General features: G+C 44.8%; 1 protein-coding gene across 1 annotated transcript in view; it reads left to right on the top strand.

The window, feature by feature from the left end:
• Positions 1-27,434, top strand: part of ANAPC1 (anaphase promoting complex subunit 1) — an 815,950-nt gene that overhangs the window by 342,750 nt on the left and 445,766 nt on the right. Inside the window, exons 20-23 of the mRNA XM_078648767.1 lie at positions 7,242-7,390; positions 20,743-20,821; positions 20,957-20,993; positions 21,103-21,173. Of these exons, the coding sequence (XP_078504893.1) occupies positions 7,242-7,390; positions 20,743-20,821; positions 20,957-20,993; positions 21,103-21,173 (336 nt within the window). The remainder of the gene's footprint in view (positions 1-7,241; positions 7,391-20,742; positions 20,822-20,956; positions 20,994-21,102; positions 21,174-27,434) is intronic.

The raw sequence follows: 27,434 nt of genomic DNA, 5'->3' as shown, positions 1-27,434 counted from the left end.
TTCTCACCCGCTCCAATGTTATGACATGCCGGCATCATGGGAAACAGACCCTCAACAATCATGCTCTGCCTCCACTGTTTCATCCTTTTATCCCTGGATTCCTGTTTCTGCCTGGGGTACCACTTGGTCAAACCCTTGTCCATTCGGGGTCTTTCTCTTTCAAAAGCCTCAATCTCCCATTCCTCTAATGCCTCATACTGCGTTAGTCTCGGTCTGGGATGCAGTTCATTCATTCGGGTTCTTAAATTAAATAAGATTCTACCATTGAAAGTACCATCTAACGGAAAAGCCAATACTCCGTCATCTTTTGTGTACTTCACCCAATTCTCCAGCCACACACAGGTATTGTACCCTCGGTCAAACATCATGAATGAGGCGGGAGTATTGGGTGCTGGGACAAGAACACCTTCCCTAGATTTAATCGGTTTGTCCGTTTTAAAATAATTTTTCACCTTATTTACAAGGGACATTTTTCTCTTGGTTCCGTACATAATATCGTATCTGTTAGCCTTCCACTGATCCCTTTCAAACCCTAGATGCCTTGGATCAGGTCGCGTCTCTGTAGTCCGCGAGTGCCACATACGACTTCTGCGCTAACTTTGTTTACAAACTACCTCCAATCAGAATACTCTTCAGAAAATTCGTGCAACCAATGGGTGCGCGACACAAAATAAGCTCCGCCAATGGGTGCGCGGCCCCTTCGTGAGACAGTTCCCACGCTCTGGCGCTCACCCCTCCTTTACAATCTTCAGCTCCGCTACCCGCCCGCTGCTTCTACCAATCCCAGCGCGGCACAGAGTGACGTCAGAGGCGCTTCGCGACTGACTCCCTCCCTTCACAAGGTAACGGAAACTTTCTTTCTTTTAAAGTGCTCAGTGCTTGGTTATTTTACAACAAATACACATTCGCCACAGTGCTCAAGTGTCTAGATAGAGTAAGAATTCTTTTACAGCAAGTAAACTACTTCCATTTACTTTTCACGCGCTGCGGGCAGATCTCTTCCGCCTACCCTTCACTCTAGCATCGGTGAACCTGTTATTCCCCTAAACTCATCCACTTCTTTCCGGGATATATTCCGAGTTTAAAGTTTCTCAGCGGACCCCTCTGCTTTCACGCTAGCTCCGAGGAACCTGCTACTCTTCCGATGTGACCCTTACTAGGTTACGCCACTATGGGAATTTTGCCAATGAACCCCGTTACTGTCATTTATTCACACATGTATTCAGAAAACCCTAGTTAGTGCTTCCCGGTTATCCTAACCTGCACCTAACTTTCCTCGAACCTGTGACCTCAGGACAATGGATTCTATTCACCACTTGCCCTTTCAATTCCCCGGGGAGTTCGGACAACAAGAAACAAGACGGTTGACAATTGCATGGATTAGTACATATAACAATATAAGAACAAGAATAATAACAATACAGTAATTCATGAATTTCAGCAGCGTATTCACAAGAGAGTGATCAGTTCCCTCAGAACAGCCGCTCTTATAGCAGCATTAATATAATAGCAGCTTCCGACTTAACTAGCCTAACTAGTCCCTGCCTTACTCTCAACTAGTCCCTAACCATCCTCTAGCTACCAGAAAACTGATAGAGCGCGCGAGGCCACCCGACCAACAATTTTCGCCGTTTCCGGCTTCAGGGCCCATATACTTTTCAAACCACCATATACATCGATCAGGTGACTTCACGAGCTCTATCAAGTTGGTGTGTGTGTGTTCCCTGCTACCAATTTTCGGTGCACCCGACTTACCATCCACCGATGCGGGTGCCTAATGACCACAATGAATCAGGGAGCTAGCTGTAAAGGAAAGGCAGCAAAATACAAACCCAACCAATAACATTCAAATACTGTTTAAATGACCACGGACAACTGGAAGTTTTAAAATGTTTATCTAAAGTTCAGTATTTTCTTGCATGAGGTACAATAAAACAAGGCAATCAATAACCAAGATAACGTAAATCACATAGGCAGAAAGAAATAATGACAGAGTAATCATCAAGGTACTAAATAAATGTAACGAGAAAATACTATGTAAGTCAGTATTATCTAGACAGGGATAGACTAAGTGTGTGTGACTATAGAAGAGCTTATAATGAATAACACGCTTCACTTAAGGTGAAGGGGCCTTTGAACAACCTAGGCAACGAAGTCCTAGACCATATCAGAAAATGACACACTGCTATGCAAAATATGATTTCTAACAAATGAGAAGACATAGGAATAACTTTGCAAAATTATAAATGACTGTTCAATAGTTGCGGAAAGGCATGGAAATATAACATATGCAATGTTGAACTTTATTTAAGCAAAAGTTAGAAATTCAGAAGGTGCAAGAATTCTAAGAGGTTCAGAGTAATATTTACCTAGAAAAAGGTGTGGAAACCAAACCCTGGCCACGGGTCAGTTAAAGACAGGAAACCCTCAAGGAAGGATACCCCTCAAAGGACAGCAGGTGCAGGATGGACACCCAGGACAGGACAGGATACCCTCGGAATAAGAATCAGGACAGGACCCTCAGGACAGGACAGCAAACCCTCAGGACAGGACCCTCTTCAGGACAGGACCGGAACCCACAGTTCGGAAGCAACGCCTGCGCTCCACCCGCTCTGCAGCTATCGATCAAGACCCCGATTGGGTCAACGAACTCCCAGTTAAGTGCCTTGCCAGCACTTTAAGGTTCAGTAAAACCTTAGTCTATGGTCAAATTCGGACAGAGTGCTCCGCAGCGCTCTGTATCTTCAGTCACCTATTGAGTGCGTTGGGTCAGTGACAGGTCAGCTAAACCAGACAAGTCGGACGGTTCACTAGGTGAACCCAGGGTAGATATACAGTTTGGGGACAGTGTACCACCCCCCAATGTTGCAAAGTGTCAGAATCCTTCAATTTCGATTGGTCCTAAGGTAGGGTTTGGGTAACACACCAATCACAATACACGAATTGAAGCCTTCATTAACATATTTGGGTACCGCCTAGCAGATTTGGGGTTCCCATGAGCTAACAGTAGCGCAACATTACAATGTATCATATAAGGAGCCACATTCGCTGTTCTCGCAGGGCAGAGGTGACTTTCTCAGGAGCATCTCGCCCATCACTGCCAGCTGGCTATGTTCCATCAGCCAAGGTCCCTCGTGCTGCCGAATGTCGCACAGGCGCAGAAGGGACCTCCAATATGGCTCTCCTCTCACTCAGACCCCCATTTCCCGCGGTACATGAAAAGTAAGCGAAAACAAATTAATACATAATAATGTCATTATGAAAACACATCACAGGGATTGTACTTTTAACTCATCATCAAGAAATAAACTTAATTGCATTAAATGTTAGCTACACTGACACAGTCACAAGAGCAGTGGCACGAGCAGTACCACATGATAAGCACAGCTATGAATTACGCATGCGCATAACTTTCCCTCCACTTCTGCAGACGCGTCAGGACACGTGAGTGTGGCTGACGCATGCGCAGTAACTAAAATACAAGCGACGGCCATTTTAGAGGACACAGATTAAATTCATTAGAAATACACATAGGCAAGCGTCTTAAACCTTTACTCAAACTTAATATAAATGTTAGTAAGACGTACATTTATTACCTTGTTATACATAAACGAGGTTCTTGATTTCGGCAAGCCGCAAAATATGCGAAGCTTTGCTTCATCACTTCGACCTGTCACACAGTAACTACTAGCCCCCAGCGCACTAGATCATTCCAATCAAATGAAAGCTTCCAGGATACTCCCCTTTTAGTACAAACAAAAGCAAATTCCCAATGTACACCGTCCCCTCAGAGCCTTTCTGTTAAAGGGAAAGGAGAAGGGGCCAAACAATGGGGGAAACATGTAAAGACTCAACAACCAAAACCAAGTTCCCCACTTCCCAACACTCCCACCCTCAAAGTACCTATCCAGGCTACTTTACTGGCCCAGATCGAAATCATGATCAAATTAATAATATCCCCTCTGATGGAAAAAATGAACACCTTAGGGGAAAGGCTCACAGTTGTTGAGGAAGCAATTAAGGCCAACTCGGCATACATAAAGAGTTTGGCAGGTCCCTTTCAACCACAGTCATCACAGACACCAGTCCCCACAGAAGTGCCTAAAAATACTGCACTAAGTAAAATCCCCAACAAACATTCAGTATCCCCTCATATAACATCTTTAAATACCCCGAAAGCAGTCGCAGTAGCACGGAGTGCCTACCCCAAAGCAGGGACTAAGAAAGATTTTATATCATACAAGGGGACAGCTGCCAATTATGACAATAACGTACCTAAAACTAATCATTTACATTTGCCACCGGAGGCTACTCCCTTTGTCTGTGTCCTCTCGGGAGTACCGGAACTTACCAAGGGGAAAAGCGAAAGACAACAGGACCTTAGGAATAAGGTTGTCTTTTGGTTAACTAAAAATAGACCTCTTCCTACCAACATAGACGGAAGTATACAAAGTGTTAGAAGGGTGGGCTGGTTAGGACATCTGTCAAAGGATATAGCTGGTGATCTGGTACTGGTAAGATTTAGAAATAAACACGTCGTCTCACATCTCCAATCAAGGCAGCCACAAATAGGGGATGGCCCTATATCGATTTGGGGCCTAACTGATTTCTACCCTAGAACGTCATACGTTCCATTATCAAGTCAAAGACCTGAGAACAATTGTTTGACGAGCAGAAGTTCCCTCGTCTCGAGTGGTTACAACATCCCCACTTCTAATCATTTTCACTTACTCTCTTAAATTGTATAGACACTGACATTATTAATATGTAGATCTCAACTTGTAACAAATATTATTTGTTTTTTTGTTTTTATATTGTGTTAATCCATTAGTCTGAATGTTTTGTTAGAAATAGATATTGATGGAATTTGGTTTTAATATCAAACAAAGGGAATAAAAAAAGGGAAGGACGGTTATTTAGTGGGGTCCAATGTACTCGTCCAAAACAGCAGCAAACAAGGAGTGTTGTACAGAGTTCCCCAGTGAGAGCTAGTGATATAGCTCAGTCAATTTTCTCTCTCAGTCGTGGTGGCGGGACAAGTGCATGGTGTAGACCCTTTTCAGAATATTAGGATACCTCACACATGTCACCGACAGGCCAACACCTGTTGTCCCAATCGGTGGCCGTCCAGCGTCATCATTGGTATCCTGCTCCTGCGGCAGGCTGGCGGTGCAATGCCCGTCGGGCAGCCCGAAGGGCCGCACTTTGATGGAGATCTTTTATTCCGAGCCAGCGGGTGTATGTGTGTGAGGGGCCTAGGGAGTGCAATAGTGAGCAAGGGGGTGTATGTGTAGAATTAAAAGAAGTCAGTCGAGTCCATTAAGAATAACTTTAATGATCAGGCTCGCTGCTTTGTTAAAATTAAGGGGTATTAAGGAGTGATAGGCAATGAGACCAATCCTTATTCAACCCTTCCTGTGAAAATGGTCGACATGTTTCTTGCCGTAAGGGCAATTCGTCAGGACCTTAGTGCTCATATAATTGCTGGGTGTCTGCTAGATTGTGAAGACCCCCATATACGACCTGAATAGTATCGTACTGGAATGGTTCCAGGCGGGAGACCTACTGGAAACTGAAAAAAATGAGTAAACAGACATACATGATGTTAGAGTACGGTAGTGGCAGTTTACATCAGCAGGTGCCTGTGTATAAGGTGACTTGACCGTGCGTGTCCCGTGAATACAACCGCTATGCCATAGCAAATTCAATGGTGCTGTGAGAGAGGTGATTGATAAAACCAGTGCGCGCAGTTGAACACGCTCTGTATATGAGCAGTCATGCTGTAGGTCTTAAAGCATGCATCTCAGTGCAACGGGCATGACTCAAGACTCTGCAACTTGCCGAGTCCGGTGTGAACCCAATATGCCGGGCCGTTAGTGATATAACGCCCTAACCCAGTGAGTTGGTAAGGGCGGCCCGTGTATTCATTACAAAACTATAAACATGTATTCAGACTGAATAGTTCAGCCATACAATCCAAAAGAAAGGAAAGAAAAGAAAACGCAGATATAAACACAAATTATATATATAAATTCAGGACGCTCATATCCAGTCTGACACTCTGTCATTTGCTCAAGGTCGGTGTTGGCGTGGTGATCTCGATCACCGGCGCGACGTCAAACCAGCACAACACAAGGACAGTGCCCTGATTGACATGTGCGCGTGAGTGCGAGCAATGTCAACAATGACAATGCGCTTACCCGCTATTGTTGATCCGGGAGCCTCACGAGCTGTCCAGGTGGGGCCAACAGCGAGTGAGGGGTTCCTATGGGGAAAGAAAAACTATGAAAACATGTATTGTGATTTTATGGTTGATTAATTTTACTGCTTTTTAAAATTGTTTATGTATACTTTTATGGTTTCTATATGAAATCGAAATAAAGTTTTGAAACTCTTGAGTAGGCGGTGCAGAAGAGGTACTTATTGAGGTGGGTTGTTCTGTGTATTAAGATCTGATATGCACTGACCAAGGAGCAGTCCCTGGGACATCTAGGAGATCTCCTTCCTCTGTTTTGGCATGTGCAGTGCCTGTCCTTTACATTTGCCAGACTGTGGCATGGGCGTCAGTGCATTAGTTCACAAAGCACTCCTGCCTGGACAGCCCGATCTGGTGGGAAGGACACTTTGCGTCTTGGTTCTGCTAGACTTTTTGGCCTTAGCTGACTCCACAGACCCTCCACTTTGGGGAGGTTTTTCTTTGTTATCTGTGCAAAGTTCAGGAATCTGTGTTAGAACTATCCATCGAAAGTAGTTAATTTCCTTTCGTAATGTTGTTTCAGGTGGATGCCCATCTATTTGCAGATTCCCGTTATATGGAGTGGCCTATTTTTAACACCTGGAAATGTCTCTTGCTAGTGCTCAGCACACTGTCAACAGCAATTGTTTTGCTCTGCGTTTAGGGCCCAGAAAGTCTAAGATACAAAACTGACAACAGTGATCTGGATTAGGACTTCTATGCAGCTTCCCTTAGTCACTCATTCTTGGGGTAGTATGAAGCCAGCATTTGAGCATTGTTGTGGAAAAGTGTCCGATTAAGTATTGCATTTAGGAATATTCTAAGGTGAGGAATCTGTGGGTAGTTGGAGTATCAGCCATGGAGATCTTTTTCAAAGGAAAATAACTAGTTCTTTTGGTGTACACAAATTAAAATACTTTGTAAAAAATTCTCATTTTCTATGTCTTTTTTTTCTGTAACAAATTCAGTTCTTTGCCTCATGTAACAGATTGCATTTAAATCTCAGGCCAAACAGGATTCATGTATCACCCTTCATATTTCACTGAAGAACCTCCAAGCATCTATCAGTGGTTAAGTTCCTGTCTGAAAGGAGAAGGAGCCAATCCCTATCCATACGTACCAGGGATATGTGAGAGGAGCAGGTTGGTTGTGCTGGTACGTACAGTGATAAAACAGAAAGTTTAATTCTTTATTTATGTCAACATGTTGCAAAGCATGGCACCAGTATTAATGTGGTGTCAATATGTGCAAATGTGCTAAACCCTTTTATCCTAGGTGTGCTGTTGCTGAGGCCACAGAGAAATCTGGGCATCCAGACAAATTAGAGTACCTCTGGACACATTGTCCTCTGATAGAAAATTGCCCTACTAAACCTCTTTGACTCTTGGGCTGATGTGGGTGAGAAGTTAAGACCCAGCTTATGGGGAAATATATGTACACTACAACATTATTATAGTTGCATTGAAATTTGTGAATTTGCTGCCAGAGTTTTTAGTACAAAACTTTTACATGTTTTTACAACACTTTTTTTTGTGGCTTGACCGATTTCTGCACCACTGGATCGCCAAGAGCCGCTGTTTAGTTACCTACAACTTCTGGTAAATACTTTTAACCACAGATTCCTCATTAGAACCCCAAGCTCCAGGCTGGATCTAGACATTTTCAGAGCAGTGCTCCTGTGAGACTCTAGGTGGCGCCATGCAGCTCCATGATGACTTAATTCCACCCCAGAAGATATGGAGGCAAGCTACAAATAGGTGCCCCCTCATGTGCACCAACTTCAGTTTCTTTCATTCCTCACATTTGGACGTGGCTTCTGAGCATTGCTCCTTTTTACATAAGTTGGATGCTTTCAAAATTATTTTCTTCCAGAAGGCAAAGAAACAGAGTTGCCATCGAAGACTACAGGGGTTAATCTGTGTTGTCAGAATCAGATGTCGGTAATGGACCTGTATGAAGTGTGCCTCTTGTATTTGGGCTCAGGGCACGACTCCAAGTCATGCTAAGAATGTGCCTCCCTACTACCGAAGGTGATCTGTGACTGTAAAGCAAAGTTGTACATCTCTGAACACCGAAAGAAGTTACAGACTTCATGAAAGTCCTAATTCAAGTTGAGGGTGTGGACACATTCCCGTTCTCAAGGCCATTCTCCCTACAGATCTTCTTCGATGTCAAAGTTGTCTGGTAAGCCGCAGTCCAAGTTAAAGAAGAAGCATAGCAAGTTGAAGAGAACCTCCACGGCGTCTAGCCTTTCTCTGTCCAAATAGAAGTTGAGCAGGCATCTAGGAGCCAATCAATCTAATCCAACAGCTGATCTTGATTCACCCAGAATTCTTCGGGCCATTGGCGATGCCACTGCAGGTCATTACCTGAATGCTGCATATTTTTGGAACTGTTCTGGCTCCATCTGGCATGCTGTCTGGTGGCAAGGATCTGCCAGGCCCTTCAGTCAGGTTACCTCTGGTGGGTCAACCATTGGCCCTGCCGGAGTCCGTCAAACTCACTTTAGATTCCACACCTACTCCGGTACTGACTTCCACTCTGGCTACAAGATCTGTGCTGGTTCCTTCATTGACGCCATAATGGCGTTGCCAGCGCTGCCATTCAAACCCTGGCTCACTCCATTACCCAACCCCAAACCTAATACATCTTGACCTTCTTGTTTGGACTTAGACAAAACACTGTATAATGGAGCCTTCCTCAGAAGCTCCATCATCTTTTTTTATCATCAGCTTGTGATCAGAGTTTGCCACCACAATGATGATTGTGATTATGGGAACGATTTACCCCCTCACTATATTGACGATATTGCATACATAGATTTGCAGGTGGACAGTGGACCTCATACATCCCCTGAGATTGAGTTGATTTTGTCTCTTGGACCCCCAATGGAGGGGAGTACTTCTTAGTGATTAGACATGTGGCTATGAACCTATAGCTGCCTTATGTTGAAGTCTAAACAAATATCCTGATTGAGGCTTTTCTCCCTAGACCAGCCTTGTCTGAACCCTTTACTTTCATTTAATAAGGCACTGACGTGATAACCATATGGGCACTTGGGCACAGCTTTGCTCTTGCGTCCTAGTGAACTGGCAAGTAGCCAGACAACACAGTCCAGTGCCTGGTGACACAGATTTCTTATGCAGCATCCTACTCCTAAGAGTTTGGTGGCCCTGGCATTTACCAGCAAAGTAAATCCTATTGTTTTGTTTAATTTTTTACTATATAACAATGCAAACAGAACAGAGTAGAGTGCAATACATATGTTAATTACACCACAAACGTTATCAATTGTTATCCCCCACTGCCCCACGTCTAAAGAGATGGAGCAGTGGAGCATAGTATTTTATGTCCTCTGTTATTTTTCATATTATATCTTTCTAGTCTGTATCTTTTGTCCACATAAACTCCCAAGAGTTTTAGGGCGGCCTCTAGGCGTATCAGTGTGGTGCTTTGTTTCCTTATTCCTCCCATGCTGCCAAGGCAAGCTTATTGTTCTCTTTGTGCTGCTATAATGAATAGGAGTGCAAGGAGGCCCAAATGTCTTTGGGTCTAGATTGAAGGGTCATAAGTTCCTAGTAAGCCGACAATTGCTTGTTACAGTACAGTACATCACATAGCCAGTCCTTGAATGTTGAAGGACCCAACACCAATTATTTGCAATTTTTCTTTTGGCCAGTAACAATGCCAATGCAATACATTTTCTGTGTATGCTTGGGATGTTCTTGGCTTAACCCAGAAGATTCACTGCTGAGGTGACTGGTATATAATAATTAAAGATGATGTCAAAGATCACCCTTTCCATGCTCGACCAGTATGTAGATATTTTGGGATATTGCAGAGAGACATGTAGAAACCTAGGGCTTAGTGTACCACATCTGCCACATCTGACTGCATCTGCATCTGACTTAAGTCTATATAGTGACTCAGGTGTTTGGTAACCATATCCAGAAACGTAAAATGTATTTTGCCAAAGCCTGTAATTAGGAGATAACTCTCCTGTTTCTTTTCAAGAGAATTTTCATTGTTGGTCACTCAAGGTGTCCACTCTCCACTTTGATTTAGTAGTTGGTCATATATTGGTGCCTCACCTTGCATCATCATGTAGATCTTGGCTACTAGTTTCCTGGAAGATGACGTTGTAGTACATCCTGCAAAATGTGAAATACCTGCAAGGAGCTGGGAAATCTATTATTAACTTTCTAACTTGCTTCCCTGAGCCTAGGATAAACAAAAATATATAATGCAGTTTGATTGGCATTATCGTGTATTGTACTGATTGGAAGTAAAGTTTCCCCGGGGTAGAGATCCCTCATACAAGTTGGATTGTGTTTAGCTGTTGACTTTCTTTTTGGTCACACTTTGGTTGCAAGCAGGGGTTATAGACCAGCGGAGTAAATTATGTATAAATTTGCTCAGGCTTTTAGCCGATCCCATTTCCAGGTCACACATCTCATTGTGTTACTTTCAGTTATTGAGCAGTGTGCTCCGAGAGCAGATTATTTTGTTGAGTTACATTGAGCCAATGTCGTCTGACACTATTGCAGCATATGGTTCCATGTCTGGTCGGTCAACCATTCTTGCTTGAATGGTAGCTTTTATTTGCCCATGCCAGGCGGTCCATTTCATAGTGCGTCTTATTTTTATTTGTTTTTAAAGGGCATTTTTGAGTGGGATGGGAATGTTGTTGAATATGTATAAAAATCTGTGCAGCATGATCAATTTTGCCAATGTTGCTGACCCGCTAAAGATAGGGGCAGCTTGATCCATTGGTTTATTTCTCGCTTTGTTTTTGAGCGCACTACCCCATATTTGTTTTGTATGAACTCTTTTATATTCCTACTTACCAGAATCTCTAAATATTTTGACTGAGATATCCCACTGTAGCAGGTTTCCTAAACCGCATCTGCTGTGGATGAGGTGAGGGGAAATATCACAGATTTAGCCCAATTAATTGAAATGCTCTTAAGGGATGCACATTTATTGAACTATCAGATGAGAGGTGATAATTTAAATCGGGCTGTTGCACATACACTGTGACATCATCTGCATAAAGTGGTACTATTATGTATCTAACAGTGAGGCAGAGTCCTTGGTCTGCATGTTGTTGTTGGAGCCTAGCCGCAAGCGTCTCAATTTAGATGGCAAATAAGATAGGCGATAAAGGGCATCCTATCTTCTGCCCTTTCTTTTTTTAAATTGGGGTTGAGAGTATGCTGTTTACTACAATGCATGTTGACGGTGCTTTATATAAGTGTCCTATCCACTTTATCAATACACTTCTAAAGCCAATCGGTCAAGTAGGCAAAAGAGATAGGGACTTTCGGGAAAGACTGCATCTGTACTCAGATGGGGGTCCAGTTGGTGGAGGAGTGCAAACCGAATTCTATGGTTGTGGGAGGTTGATCTTCCTGGTATGAATCTGGCTTGGTCTGCAAACCAAGTCCAACAACAGCAGTACACAGCGGTTAACAAGGACTTCTGCTAGGATTTTACTATATTTTTTGATGAGGGGTAATGGGTGGTAGGAATCACACTTTTCAAGTTTTTTCTTTTTCTTTCTGGGTCTAGAAAGGTTATCTTTAATGTTTCTCTGATGGATGGTATTAAACAACCTCTTTGATAGGACTCTTCATACATGAGTAGGTGTCTGAGCACTGGGATCCCCTCCTATACCTTGTAGTATTGAGTCATTAGGCCTTCTGGACCTAGGGCCTTGTCACTTGGCAACTGTTTAACTACTTGCAAAATGTCCTCTGTGGTGGGCCGGGTTTAATTATTGTCCAAGACCATCACCTAGCTAGGGCAGTGCTATGGTATCAAATAAATGTTTTATTTACCAAAAGATAGGGCGTGATTTAGAAGTGTAAAGAGCTGTAAACAATTGTGCCAGTGTTTACATTTGTAACATCCTTCCTCACTATTTTCACAATGTTCGAGAAGTTTTTCGAAGTCCTTAACAGTCTAGGTTTTTGGTGTGCGTGCCACTGTGCTTTGTATTTCCTAGCCATTGCTTCCCTGTTAGTAATTGAGCTTGCTGTGGGCTGCCTCATTGAAGCCATGTAATTTTGTGTTCAATTCTGACAAATTAGCAATGGGTATTTGAAAATCGCTTTATTTGTTGTAAATCGGTTGTCGGTTTTACACGCTCTTTGTGCCCCGCCTTCCCTCAAATCTGACATTCCAATCTTGACAGAGAGAATAAATGTGCCCACTCTACTCCAAATACTGCTTTTACTTAACATAAAAGTACAATTACAGCAATAGCATTAAGACTTCCTATAGGAATCACAGTACTCACCAGATGACCGTCTCGTCTAACAGTGAGGTGAGGTATCAAGTCATTTCTGATAAGAAATTGGAGAAAGTGCACAGAGAGCAAAGTATACATCCAACTCTCAGAAGGAGTTGGTAGCTGAAGGATTATATGCCATTGTGTTGTTCTTCCTTTGCCATTTTTTTTGTTCAACTTTGTTTTAATTGATTTTCCAACAATTTGTAGTTTACAGTGTATTATTATCTCTTCTGTGTTCAGTCCACATTGTTAATACAAGACAGAATATGGTGTTATAGAAATAGATCACGCATATACTACCTGCACATCAACCAATTTCAACTGGTACAGGGTTCTTGTCCAATAATCAATTGAACATCACAACATGCTGTTTTAACTTACTGAATATGTAATCAACAACATAACATAAAACTGAATAACCTACACCCGGAATACTGACAGCGCGCCCATACACGTCTTCTGTGCTATATACGCAAACCCCCCCCCCACCCCCACCCCCCCCACTCACGCACCCGACCCAACATATAATTTCGTCGGTGCTTTTTGTTTACTCAGTCAACCAATCCCCTTAATACATAATGAATACCAGACAGACGATGTGTCCTGCAATGTGGGAGCTAAGTATACACACCTAAGTAGGAAGGCCAACCATGCACACCCGAGTCCTTGCAGGATGGCCGGGCGAGGCAGTGATCGCCTCCCTTCCTCCCCGCATTATAAGCCTTCAGCACTCGTATGCCCGCTATAAAGTGCGGGTGGTCCCCGAGGCGACCGCAGGCGGTCACGCCAAGCCATGCGAAAGTCCGAAAGTATTGCGTCCCATGCCGCCGCTAGTGGTTGCTTACGCAGTCCTCTAGCATCCTCCCGCTTAAGAGTCACGCTTTCTGCCTGCACCCAGCATAGTAGTGATTGGTACCAGGCCTCCGCTGCCGGGGGGTCTGGAGATTTCCAGCAGCATGTGAGTATCCTCTTGGCGACTATGAGTCCCAGGTCTACATACCTGGAGGTCACCTTGTGTTTTTTGGATCTGGGGTACAGCCCCAAGACCCATTGTAGGCATAGTGTCAATGAGTTTGGGAGCTGAAGTGGTTTCATCCCACCTGTACATCACAGCCAGAGCTCAATTTCCATTCATTGTCAATCATCGAATCGTCATCCCCTCCTTGAGCAGATACATTGCAGGGCTACGAGTATTTACGTTTTTTTCGCAGAAACTGCTTGGTTTGTTTTGGGTATAGGAAAACATCTGGCTTGCCGTTCAACATGATTTGAAGTTTGGCTGGATACAAGACTGTTTTAGATCCATGCTTTCTGCAGGGTGCACTTTATTGGGAAGAACTCCCTGCATGCTGCCTGAACTGTGAAGGTAAAGGCGAGGTAGAAGGAAACAGAGTTGTCATCTTAGTTGATGTGCCTATGCTCTCTGGAGAGGCAAAGATAGTGTCCCAATCCATGAAATTATAAAGAGACGTTCTGTTACCGGGTCGGCAGACTACCCAGATTGCGGACGAATTTTAAGTGATCGATACACACACACTACTAAAAATATAGAAGTGAAGCTGTTTTTCAGAAAGATGCTCATGAGTAACTTTTGGTGTATTCTTCCATTTTTCCCTTTTTCGTCAACTTCACGATCTCCAAGATGCACAGGTTATTGCATTTCGATCTTTCTTCAAGTTGATCTATGTGAGTTTCCTCGTTGGCTTTTGCATTCATATGATCGAGGCAGACCCTAAGTGTATCAATCTTAGAATTGATTTTCTCCAGGAAGTGCTTCATAGCAATAATAGATGGAGGTCTTGTGGTTTGTGCCGGGGAATTTGTGCTTCCTGACTTTGTTTCAGAAGCATATTGCCCTACCACAGGATTTTTGGTTTTGTTTGCTTTCGGTCATACTTGCCCATTTTGTTGGTTGTGGAGCTGAGGTGGGTCTCCTATAGGGCTTTCCTGTGTGCCCCTGCTATGTGGGTCTGTGCTCAGGGGCACACTTTTGTGCTTTGCTGGAGGGATAAGTCAGTGCAGAAAAGGACTGTGTTGAGTTGGATAGTTCCCAGTATCAAGATCTTCTTTGCATTGGTCTAGAGGCTGCCTACAGAAGAACAAAAGGCTTGTTTCACCAGGGCCAAGACTGCTTCCCCTATTTTGGCATTCAGAGTACCTGCTCTTGGCATCTGCCGTAGTGTGATGTGGGCGGCAGCGCACATGTTCACAAAACACTACTGCCTTGAAAGCCAGAGCCGGTAGGATGCACATTTCTCCTGTTTGGTCCCACAATTGCGGCTTTTTGCTCTGAGGCCACTTTAAAGAGGCTCCACCTTCAGAGGCACAGCTTTGGTAATCTGTTCTGAAGGTGAAGAACAAGTTATTTTAATGTTGGCAATGCTTTTTCTGATGTATACTCGATGTAACCATAGATTCCTCTGTGCCCTCTCACTTTCCCGTTCTGTGGAGTGGTCTTCTTTTACCATCTAAAAAGGTCCCAAACTAGAGATGTGCATAGTTGTAACTCTTAGCTGTTTTTGTGCTCCATGTCCGAGGAAGTGGAAGGAGTCAAGCGAGAAACTGACATTAGCGCACACAGTAACCCAGATGCTCTGTCTTTCCCGGGAAAGTACAAAGTCAGCTGAGAGCTGCATGGTGCCATCTAGCTGCATACAGGAGGTCTACTGTGCAAACGTCTGAATCCTTTGTAGAGTCTGGGGCATATTCTAAAGGTGAGAAATCTGCAGCTAGAACAAGTATCCACCAGAACGAGTGTTACCGAAGGTAAGTAATTTAGTTATGTTAATGTTATGTTATGTTATGAGCATTTATTACGCGCACAGCTGCTCCAGCAAAGGAGCGTCCTGGCGCCCGACAAGATAACAACATAACACAGCTAAAAAGTAGGAAACTAAGGATACAACGAATTAAGGAAATAGGAAGGTCTTGACGGCCCTACGAAACGAAAAAAGCTCATCAAGGGCACGAATCTTTGAAGGAAGGGAATTCCACAGGGCTGCAGCACGTACTCTAAATGAGCGGCCGCCAGCACGGCTAAGCTTGAACCGGGGGACTACTGCAAGTTCCAGGTCCGAGGAACGTAGAGGGCGGACCGGAACATAAGGAACCAGGAGATTCACAAGAATCTGGGCGGGGAGCCCTTGAGAATCTTATATGCCAGACAGAGCACTTTGAAGTGGATCCTCTGCCTAATCGGCAGCCAATGGAGAGAACGCAAAGTGCTGGCAGCGGAACAGAACCTGGGTAGGCCCACCACTGCTCTAGCGGCCGCGTTCTGCACCCGTTGTAGACGAGTGATTTCGGCCTGATTTATCCCTACCAAGAGGGAGCTGGCATAATCAAGCCGAGAAATCACCGTCGCCTGCACCACGAGCTGCCTGGTCGGGGCGTCAAAGAATTTTAACACAGGTCTTAGACCACGCAGGATACCGAAACAGCAAGCAGCAGTTCTCTTTGTGTGGCAGACGAAGCTAAGGGCTGGATCTAACCACACCCCGAGATTTTTTATCTCCGAAACCGGAGTCGGGGTGGGACCAAGCTCTGAGGGCCAACACATATCACCCCAGAGTTCCGCTTGCTTGCCGATGATCATGATTTCCGTTTTATTTGCATTCAACTGGAGACAGTTGGAGTTCATCCAGCTGGCAACCGCCCGAAGTCCATTCTGGAATCTTAGGGCATCCACACAAGAATCCCCGCTGAGTGTGACCGCCAGCTGAGTGTCGTCAGCGTATGACACCATGGTCATACCCCACTGCTTGACGACATCCGCTAGCGGCCTCACGTAGAGATTGAACAACGTGGGGCTCAGCGAAGATCCCTGAGGGACCCCAAGATCCAGAGGGTAAGATTTTGACTGATGGGGCGGAACGGCCACGCAAAAGGATCGATCAGTAAGAAAAGAGCGGAACCACTAAAGCGCAGGACCCACGACGCCAGATTCCTCCAGGCGCTGCAAAAGAATCCTGTGCGAGACGGTGTCAAAGGCGGCGCTAAGATCTAATAAATCAAGCGCCGCCGTTTGACCTGAGTCTAGCACAGTGCGCAGGTGTTCCACCATGAAGAGGAGGGCCGTTTCCGTGCTGTGCCCAGCACGGAAGCCATTCTGCGTGGCGTCCAGGATGTTGGCCCGCGTAAGATGGTCTGAGAGAGCAATGTTCACATGCGCCTCCGCTACTTTTGCCGGCCACGGAAGAAGCAAAATTGGACGATAATTCTCAGGTTTTCCAGAGTCCAAAGACGGCTTCTTTAAAATGGGCATAACCACTGCCTGTTTCCACTTGGCGGGGACCACACCTGATGCAAGCGAGGTATTAATCAAGGAACAAACCGGCAAAAGATCCAGAAATGCCGGATCTCTAAACAAAGCCGGTCTTAAGGGGTCTGCCGGAGACCCAGACTTAACTTGCTGAGCCAGTTTCTTGAAGCTTTCAGGTGGGAGGCAGGGAAGAGAGTGTAAAACATCCTGCACTAGAGGGCTAAAACGCCCTCCGCCAAGGGGCATAGCCATGGGAAAGGCTCGGTAGATGGCTTGGACCTTTCCAAGAAAAAAGGCCGCCAAGGTTTCGCAATGTGAAGTAGAACCCGTTGCATTCACAGAGGCCTTTTTTGCCACCAGCTCTTTGAGAGCCTTAAAAATAGTTTTGGATGGATTGATGCTGTTGCGGATTTCAAGAGCATAAAATGCCGCACGAGCCCTACAGACTGCGCAATGGTAGGATTTAATGGTGGCCAAATACAGGGCTTTTTTGCTGATGTCATACGTTTTACGCCATTCTCGTCTACACGTACTTTTCAGCGCATGCAGAGATCCATCATACCAAGGACTAGGGTCCCTTGATCCGCATTTGCTCAAGGTCACCGGAATAAGGGAGTCGAGGGCCCGGGTGACCCATTCACAGAAACGGTCATAGCCCGCTTCCACGGTGTCTAGCGGGCCCAACGGGTCCTCAGACAAAAGGCGATGAAAATCCTCAAGTTTTAGTTTATTTCAGTGTCGTCTGGGTACAGCTCGGACCGTGGGTTTGAGAGGACACTCATACATTGGGCACTGGATCGTCACTAAAAAGTGATCCGTCCAGGCCAGAGGAGAAGGGGTTAAGACCCTAGCCTCTACAAGATTCGTAAAGAAGGGATCCAAAGTGTGTCCCCCTACATGAGTGGGACACGAAATCAGTTGAGACAATTGAAAGGCCTCAAGATTGGCCAAGGTACTACTCACAGCAGGCACTGTCGGATTGTCAAAGTGGAGATTCAAGTCCCCAAGAATAGAGAAATTGGCACACCCTACAGCCAGCATGCTGACAGCGTCCGGGAGTGCCTCCCTGAATGCCACGTCGCTGCCTGGGGGGCGGTAAATCAACATGCCGGAGAAGGAGAAATGGGGAGTGATGGAAATCTTAAACAAGGCACTCTCACAGCCTGCGATTTTTAGACCTCTCCAATCACAGGGGTAGCAGGATTTCACAGCAAGCGCTATTCTCCCACCTCTAGTGGCGTGGTTAAGCGTGTAAACAGAGTACTCGGAGGGGAAAGCCAAATTGAGAATAGCTGTATCAGCCTCCTGTAGCCAGGTCTCAGTCAGACAAAAGATATCAGGAGACATAGACTCAATAGGATCATGGATGTCTTGGTAATGTTTCACCAATGACCTGACATTCAGGTTCCAGACAATAAGCTCGCGCAGGGAACGTTTACTTCCAGAAGGGGAGTCCTTACCCGTACAACGTGGGAGGGCGGGGGCACCAAGCGACCACCCGCCACAGGCACACTGGTACGGGCCGCACATCGGACTCACCTGAACCGCAACGCAATCCGGGAGATGCTGTCTAATGGACACAAGGGCGTCCCTAGAGTAACAGTACATCGCGTCCACCACCAGGCCAAAGAACGGAGTCCTGCCCGGCCCAACGCGTCCAGACGCGGACGGCGCAGACGGGCAGGACTCTGGCACGACTCAGGCTAAGCGAAGGCGCGCCCGCTGCGCGGTACCGCTGCGCTTGGCAGGGAGCATTAAGTAGGTGTCCCTCTGTGGAGCCTGCGCACTACAGCGCTCTCAAGTAATGGCGCCTGAATAAGCAGCCCCACTCAAAGATGGCGGCTGAAGAAGTTGTAACCCCACCCCAGGAACCGGACCCGCTCCAAACAGCGGTGAAAGCCGATTATCGTGTGAGTAAGGGGGGCAAGGAATCCCTACTTTTAAAAACAGGGTAAGAAAACGAAAAGTAAAATTAACACAAATAGCAAACAGGTAATTTAAAAACAGCGATAAGTAAAGGAAGCGCTCTGCGCTAAGCGGCGGTATGCTACCTTGTCAAGGCAGACCCCAGATACAGGTCGCCTTAAGTAGGTGTCCCTCTGTGGAGCCTGCGCACTACAGCGCTCTCAAGTAATGGCGCCTGAATAAGCAGCCCCACTCAAAGATGGCGGCTGAAGAAGTTGTAACCCCACCCCAGGACCCGGACCCGCTCCAAACAGCGGTGAAAGCCGATTATCGTGTGAGTAAGGGGGGCAAGGAATCCCTACTTTTAAAAACAGGGTAAGAAAACGAAAAGTAAAATTAACACAAATAGCAAACAGTTAATTTAAAAACAGCGATCAGTAAAGGAAGCGCGCTGCGCTAAGCGGCGGTATGCTACCTAGTCTCCAAATATATAGAAGTCCATAGTTTTTGGGATTCCTTAACAGAGGGACAGCAGCACAAAGCTATAGGAGCTTTGCAGCCACGGGCAGTTTTTTGGGTCTCTACTTTTAGGTTCACAGATAGCCATACAGAAAAGCTATCCTGATACCCCATTCCCCTGGTACAGAGATCATCTTGGTTCCAACTGTTTAATCCCTGGGAAATGATTCCAGTATCCCTCAACGACGAATAATCCCTACACTGAGATGGGATAAGTCATTGTATCTTTGTGAGAATGGATAGTTTGTCTGCTCCCAGTAAAGCAAAGTGTACCTTTTATTCAACATTGATTTCTGTTTATTTGACCGAGGCTAATCAAAATAAAAAAACTTAAAAGTAAATTTAAATTCAGTTGTGGACCAAAGGTATACAGCCCATGAATATGCTGTCGAACACTTCAACATAATAGTCTAGTACAGTACATACGGGGCACACCTGTAGACTCCCATGGTAAGAAAGTGTTCGAACCTGTCAGAGCAATCCATGATGGCATTGGCCTACTGTATCTCATGAAAGATATCCTCCAAAACAATCCTCACAACAGTCCAAGCCTCCAGCCCATCCTAGAAGCAGGCCCTTAACTCCCTGAATACCTCTTTTCCTTCTCAAGCTAAAGATATGAAACTTTAACTATTATTTCTCATATTTACTAAACTAAAACTTCGAAGGTGTCCATCAAATAGTTATTTGTTACTAAAGTAATCTTACTGACTGTGCATGATATTGTAGAGTTAGCTCAGTCTTCACACCAACCACAACAAGCTAGACCAAAACTGCTTGACCAAGCTCTCTAATTTGTCAGGGAAAAGTTGGAAACATGACTTTCCATGTTAGACCTAGTTCATAGTGATTGGTGAGTAGAGGATGCATGCAGTTTCATCTTTGATACTGTCAGGTGGTCCTATGCCCAAATGATCGCGAAAAAACATAGCAATTACTGTAAAGTCTTCCGAATATCAGTGCAAGCCAGCTTATAATATGTTTGGCACACACTTTTAGAAGAAAGGTGGAATAGCTTGATATTCTTTATGCAGGTCTAAGGACCACGTGACTCGTATTAAGATCCTATTCTATAATCTTGAATTCAGATTGCTGTAGATGTTTTCTTGTGCCAATGTACTGTTTTTTTTATATGATGAGAGCTTCATCAGTACCAGGCACAACATGAAGCCATGTTTATTATGTTATATGATGGATGATGTTAGACTAATCAGCAGACATAGTAAAACTCTGCTGAATTCAATTCCTATTTTTGATTAATATTTATCAAGCATGCATAAAATATAGGAAGGCAGTAAAATGGTGGTTATAATAGATTAAACTTAAAACCACTAACGTTAAGGCATTTTGTGGAAGAGTAACACTTAATGGGAGACATAAGTAGTCATGGGGATATTAAAATAAATAAACATGACCTTGTTATATATCTTGTCCCTAAAGAAATGTTTGCTTAAATTCACAGGGTAAAAGAGAGATGATAATTGTATGATGCTTGATTTAAACATTTCTTATTTTCCTCCCCTACAGAGTGTTGCTTTGTACATCCTAGGTGATGAGAATGCTCTTTTAAATGAGTCATCAAAGTATTTGTCCAAAATAACTGCAGGTTTGTTTACTTTTTTGCATAATTATGAATAATTATAAAGTACATTACAACGCATTTTGGCCTAATGCTTTTCACACGGGCATGCACAAACTATGTCAATACCCCAATCGAAAAATTATAATCTTTCTTTTCTAGGACAACGAAAACAGCAAAAGGAACAGGATAATAAACGGTAATTATGGCGTGATTTAGATTCATCCATTTTTTATATATGTGTGTGTGTGTTTGTGTATATATAGTATGATAAACTTAATTAATATGTTGACACTTTTCTTTGCTAGGATAAGTTTAAAACCAAACACCTGTGCCTCCAGCCTCTCTGAGAAATTGGTTGTCTGGATGACCACTGTAGGTGAGACTCTTTGTTTTTAAAGTAAAATGTGTCAGTATTACCATCACTTATGTGCTTGGCCCTCTAATGAATTATATTTTTGCATAGGAACACATAGACGCAAGGGGTTGTGCTCTGGGTCCCTTCCCTACAGCAACAATGATATTTTGCATCCTCTACCCCAGCCACAAATATCTGATCTTGCGCAGCAGGTCAATTGTAATCCCATACAAGTATTTTACTTATATCAGACAAAATGAGTGTATCCCCCAGGATTTCACAAGTTCCGTCAAAAAGATCAAATACAGTGAGAATCAATGTGCACCCAAGGTATGAAAAAAGATGAGTCAATTCCATTAAAATCTTCACAATAGGAAGCTTTATTTTTCTTCGTTTTAAGAGTCATTATTAATCACATTTTGTATATGATAAAAACTGACTCCAAAACTTGCCAACACGTATTTCACCCAATGGAGGCAAGCAAGCCAAGAGCATTTCCAAGGTTGTCTTTCTATTATATGAAAAGGGAAAATCATTAAGCATCTGGTCACTCTGGTATGAGGCTTTCCAATTGTCGTCTAATGATCCAGAAAATTATTCTTTCCCAAAAGTGGTCACTGCGGTCTGCGACACCAAATGCTGTGACCAGAGGCTTAATGATTTTTCATTTGGAATTTCCCTTTTCATAAAAAAGAAAGACAGCCACTGCTCCCCTCCTTTTCCTTGTGCATGGCTGTACCATGGAGGGTGGTGGGCCCGGGACCAAAAACGGCCCTGGAAGGGGGGCTGTGCACCTCCCTCTCCCTTTTAGATAATGGCCAGGCCCCGGGCAGGTGGTGGTCCCTGGGGCTATAAACTGTCCCAATTTTATAAATAAATACACTGTAGGAACTTTGAGCACTTGGTTTTGAATTTCTTTTCTGTTACAGCGGATCCTCTGCAAATTTGTGGTAATAATAAACAATTGTTTTTACCCCAGCTGGGTTCTTGTGATACCCCACCACCAAGTCTTGGGGAGGGGGGGGTCAGGGTATTCCTACCCTGTCCCCTTCTTTTTTTTGTGACCCTTTTCTTGAGATTCACGTCCCCAGATATTCAAATGTATTTTTTCTTTAATACCTCCAAAACTACTAAACGGATTTGCACCAAATTACAAAAAGCTCTCTTTCTGGACCAAGATTTAGCTTTCTGCCAAATGTGGTGTATTTCAGTTCAGCCTGTATCTAAAATTCATTTGGTAAATTGCATGGGGGAAAAACATTTAGTCCTCCCCTTTTACTTTGCCCCTACTTGACGATTCACCCCAAAACATTCCACACAGCAGCCAAAGTAAGTTGCATGCTAGTTTTGAAATATTTGTGAAGATTCGTCAAACGGTGCTGAAGTTATTGTCAAAACAAAAAACACTTTGTCTATGGAAACTACGGGCCTCATTTGGATCTTGGTGGTCTCACTGGCGGTTTGCCACGACGGAGGGATCAAGTACTCCACCGAGCTGACATTGTTCTGCCTGCCGTATTTAGGTGTGTACGCGATACACAGAAGGCCGTCTCGGTGGCAGTCTTCTGTGTTGACATACCACCCGACATCAGTCCCTCGACGGCGGGGTCTTGCCGAGCAGATTTTGATGTTCCCGTTGGGCTGTCGGTGTCCATTTGGCGAAGGACTGATGGGGACGACTGGTGGTGGGAAGACAGGTAAATATTTTTTTTACAAATATGTAAGACAAATATGTTATGTATGTACGTGATGTGTTGTGACCCTTATGTGTACATTCTGCATTGCACCCCACTAACATACACACACCATACATGCAATGTATAACCGCAAACAACTACCTACGGGTCCATCAAACCAGAGTGCCTGTCCGTCGTGGCAAAGGTGCAGCAGGACATGGAGGACCTGGACGAAGTCGAGTAGGACAAAACCGCTGCCTGAACCCTGAAAAGGGTGAGTTTTCACCCCTTTTCTACACATTCCACTGATAGTAGGAGTATTCCTGTAGGAGAAAGGCACTATAGAGTTCAGAAACTAGCAGAAAGAGGCAAAAAAAAGATGAGTAACTAGCAGCAAGAGGCAGAATAAAGTTCTGAAACAAGCAGAGAGATGCAGAATAAAAGTAAGCAACGAGCAGAAAGAGACAAGATAAAAGTGAGAAACAACCAGAAGAGGCTCAATAAAGGTCAGGTTCTGGCAGAAAGAGACAGAATGTAGGTCAGCAACTAGCAGAAAGAGGCTAAATAAAAGTGGGAAACGAACAGCAAGAGGCAGAATAGAGGTCAGAAAGAGGCAGAAGTAGGCAGAATAAAAGTCAGAAAGAAGCAGAACAGAAGTCAGAAATAATCTGGAATCTGCAGAATAAAGGTCCCAACCGTGCAAAAAGAGACACAATAAAGGCCAGAAACGAGCAGAAAGAGGCAGAAAAAGGTCAGAAAGCAGCATAAAAAAGCAGAATAGAGGTCAGAAACAAGCAAAAAGAGGCAATATAGAGGACAGAAACCAGCAGCAAGGGGCAAAATATACGCGAGAAACTGTCAGAAAGGTGAGGAATGAGCATAGAGAGGCAAAATAAATGTCCGCAAGGAGCAGAAAGAGGCAGAATAGAGGTCAGAAACGAACAGAAAGAGGCATAGTAGAGTTCAGAAACGAGCAAATAGAGGCAAAATAACCCCTTCGGTACTCATGACGAGCTCAGCTCGTCATGAGGTATACCTCTAGGGTGCTCATGACGAGCTGAGCTCGTCATGACCACACCCGTTTCTATTATGGGCCAGCACAGGGGGAAAATAGCAATAGCAGCCAAGGTGTTAAAGATGAGAAACTGGCAGAAAGAGGCAGAATAAAGGTGAGAAATGAGCAGTAAGAGACAGAATAAAGGTCAGTAACGAGTTGAAAGAGGAAAGATAAAGGTCAGAAATTAGCAGAAAGAGATAATAAAAGGTGAGAAATGATCTGTAGGAAGGTGAGTAAAGGTCCGAAAGGAACAGAAAGACCCAAAATAATGTTGAGAAATGAGCAGAAGGAGGCAAAATAAAGGTCTTCAACATGCTGAAAGAGGCAGAATAAAGGTCCGAAACCAGCCCCTTTTCTCAACCACTCTGCAAAGCGGCCTCTTGGCGCACTACTGGTGGGGGATGACACCCCTTGGCTGCTGATGGTCGTTTCCAGGCCAAGAACCCTATTATTGCTACAAGTAAGACACCACAGCAGGATTGCTGAGACCTCGTCAGAGGCCCCGAACCTTTCTTAACCCCTCTGCAAAGGGGCCTCCTGACGCACTACTGGTTGAGGGATGAAGTCCCCTTGCCAGCTGAGGGTCGTTGGGGGCCAACTACCCCGATTGTTGCCACAAGTAAGTCACCCACAGCTGGATTGCTGAGACCTCGTTAGAGGCCCCCCCCCCCCATCTCAACCACTCTTCAAAGTGGCCTCCTGGACCAGCACTGGTTGGGGGATTAAGTCCCCTTGGCTACTCAGGGTGGTTGGGGCCAAGAACCCCTATTGTTTCCACAAGTAAGTCCCCCACATTGGGATTGCAGACACCTTGCCAAAGGCCCCCCACTTTCTCAACCACTCTGCCAATGGGCCTCTTTGTTCACTGCTCTTTGGGGATGAAGTCCCCTCGGCTTCTGAGGGTCGTTTGGTGCCAAAAAACACTATTTTTGCCACAAGTAAGTCCCACTCAGAGGGATTGCTCAGACCTCGTCGGAGGTCCCGTCCCCTTTCTCAACCACTCTTCAAAGGGGCCTTCTGGCACACTACTGTTTGGGGGATGAAGTCCCATTGGGTGCTGAGAGTAGTTGGGGGCCAAGAACCCCTATTGTTGCCACAAGTAAGCTCCCCATAGGATTGCTGAGACTAGGGGCGAGTGCTCTGGTAAACTACGCGCTGCCGGCAGGTGGGCAGAGTTTTTGCTAAACTCTTTAGTTTCAAGCAGAACATTGAGTGGCATGACCATGTCATGAGTGATGTAATATGTGAGGTTATAAGCAGGCCATTGCGGGGACGTAAGATATAGTTAGCTCAGGTAACTGTAACTGCTTAATTTCTCTAGTTTTAAACGAGTGATGTGAGCCTAATAAAAAGGTCCTTGTAACTTTTGTTTTTATCAGAGATATCCAAAGGTTTTTTTTTATTCTGTTCTTTGGGTCTTCTTTGGCATGAAGTTTTCTCAGATAGTGCCTTATTGTAAGTTAAACACGTTTTGTTTGTGTCTTTATAGTTGTATTAGATCTCTATCTCCGTTTGCTATTAAGCCACTTTTCATAGATCAAATTCCTCCATATTCTTTCAGTGCTTGCTGTCCCTTGATAAGTAGTGAAGCGTTTTTCAGCCTGCCTGTTTCTTTTCTGATACGATTATAAAGACATAAACAAACATGTTTAACTTACAATAAGGCACTATCTAAGTAAACTACATGCCAAAGAAGACCCACAAAATTATATCCAAGAGCCCTGAAGAAGCACAATTGGGCACGAAACACGAGTTGGCTATTTCCGGCTATTCACAACTGTGGAGGCTGCGCGCTGTAATGAGAAAATATTTAAAGAAAGTATGAATGAATATCAAAGAAAATTCCAGAAAAGGGGACTTTTGTTCCTGATTCTCAGTAAATGACAATTAGTTACTTCCAAATTGTCACTGAAATTGCAAATTATGTTTAAGACTTTAATCCATAACTCACACCGAATGCAATACTCATAATGTCAGCCTTGATGTAACAGATGCAATTATAAATGTTCCTAAAATGAAATTGCATATCATATTAAGAACCGCTATGAAAGAGTCGACTATATGCAGTATTATTTCTTCAGGTAGACTTCTAGCTCCAGATTCCTTACCTTAGAATTTTCCCCAGTCAGACTGGATCTGGAATTTTTTCATAACACTGCAAGCTGGTAGGTGGTGTAGTTTGGCTCCACGTGGCGTCGTCCACACCTGAAGTGACATTTGCGGTGCCTATATAGGCGCCACCAATGTGCTCAGACATCAGTACTTTTCTTTCCATGTCAGCCCGTGCAGATCCGGTAAAAAGCTACCCTGAGTCACTTTGTGACTAGGTTTTTTTGATGTTTTGTTGGTGTCTTTTTTTAGGTTTACCTCCGGGTGTGGCAGGGATGTCATCGAAGAAGGCAGGTTGCAAGACTTGTGGCGCTGGTCATCAACAGATGTTGGTGACAGACCAGCACCTAGAGCGGGACCACAACCCTGTGGCACCATGCAACAGAATGCCTTGAAGGAGCAATCCCTCAAGAGTATGGTAACTTGAATGTGCAACGCCGCAACTTTAAAGGTCCTGGTCGAGAGGAGGGTCCCAGGAATGGTCGTGGTTCCTAAAGTCGTCAAGCCATTTAGGTAAGTCCAAGACCCAGAAGAAGAAGAAGTTGTTGAAGTGTGCATCGCTTTCAGTTTGTCCGTCGGCCAATCAGACGAGGGAGCATCTCCACTCGAGGCCTGATTCCGTGGTTGAGCAATCGTCTGGGTCAGCTCTGTGCCTCCCTGAGTTTCCAGGAGCCGGAGCGACCTCCACCCAATTGAGGGAATTTTATGAGCACCTCATCTTTGGGTGTTCCCTCCTGCGTGCCTCAGGCCCTAGAGATTTGGGAAAGGCCTCTAATGGATCCATGCAGGTGCCTTCAGCACCAGACAGCCCCAAGGATCCAAAAATGGATTCTGGATCGTTGCTAGTTGTGCCACCTCGACATTCTCTGATGCCGAACCGGAAGCCGACGCTCCCCCGCGGTGTCACCCCCCTCATATCCCAGACTTTGACGTGGATCCAGAGCGGCATTGTCTGGCACTGATTGGTGCCAGGCCTTCTGGGCTGGAGCCTGAGCCCTATCTTACGGGCTAGGATTTGGGGAGGATTGGGAGGGATTGCTGGAACCTGAAGAATACCTGCCTTAGGAGGAAATGGACTGGGCTAAGGATCTGAGTGAAGTGAGGGTACTTAATACTTCTGCAGATACTGGCATGCTTTCTACCCCTACTGTGGCTTCAGAGGAGGGAGCTTCATTCACAGTGGTGGTGTGAAAGGCATCTGAGGTCCCCAACCTTAGCTTGCCCTCACTAGCAGTCAAGACTAATGTCTTGACGGAAGAGCTTCAGCTAGGATGGTCTCATCAGAACCGCTTCTCCTTTTCAGAGATGCACTTACTGACAGCCTGCTAGGGTCTTGATACAAGCCCAACACAGGGGCTCCTGTGAATAGAACGATTGCCTGCCACAACCGCCCCGAACCAGAGGACCCAAATTCCCTCACACAACATCTTTCCCTGGAGA

The sequence above is a fragment of the Lissotriton helveticus genome, chromosome 6, assembly GCF_964261635.1.
Source record: "Lissotriton helveticus chromosome 6, aLisHel1.1, whole genome shotgun sequence".
Taxonomy (NCBI): domain Eukaryota; kingdom Metazoa; phylum Chordata; class Amphibia; order Caudata; family Salamandridae; genus Lissotriton; species Lissotriton helveticus.
Note: the sequence above shows the minus strand (reverse complement) of the source record. Positions and strands in the feature narration are given on the sequence as shown.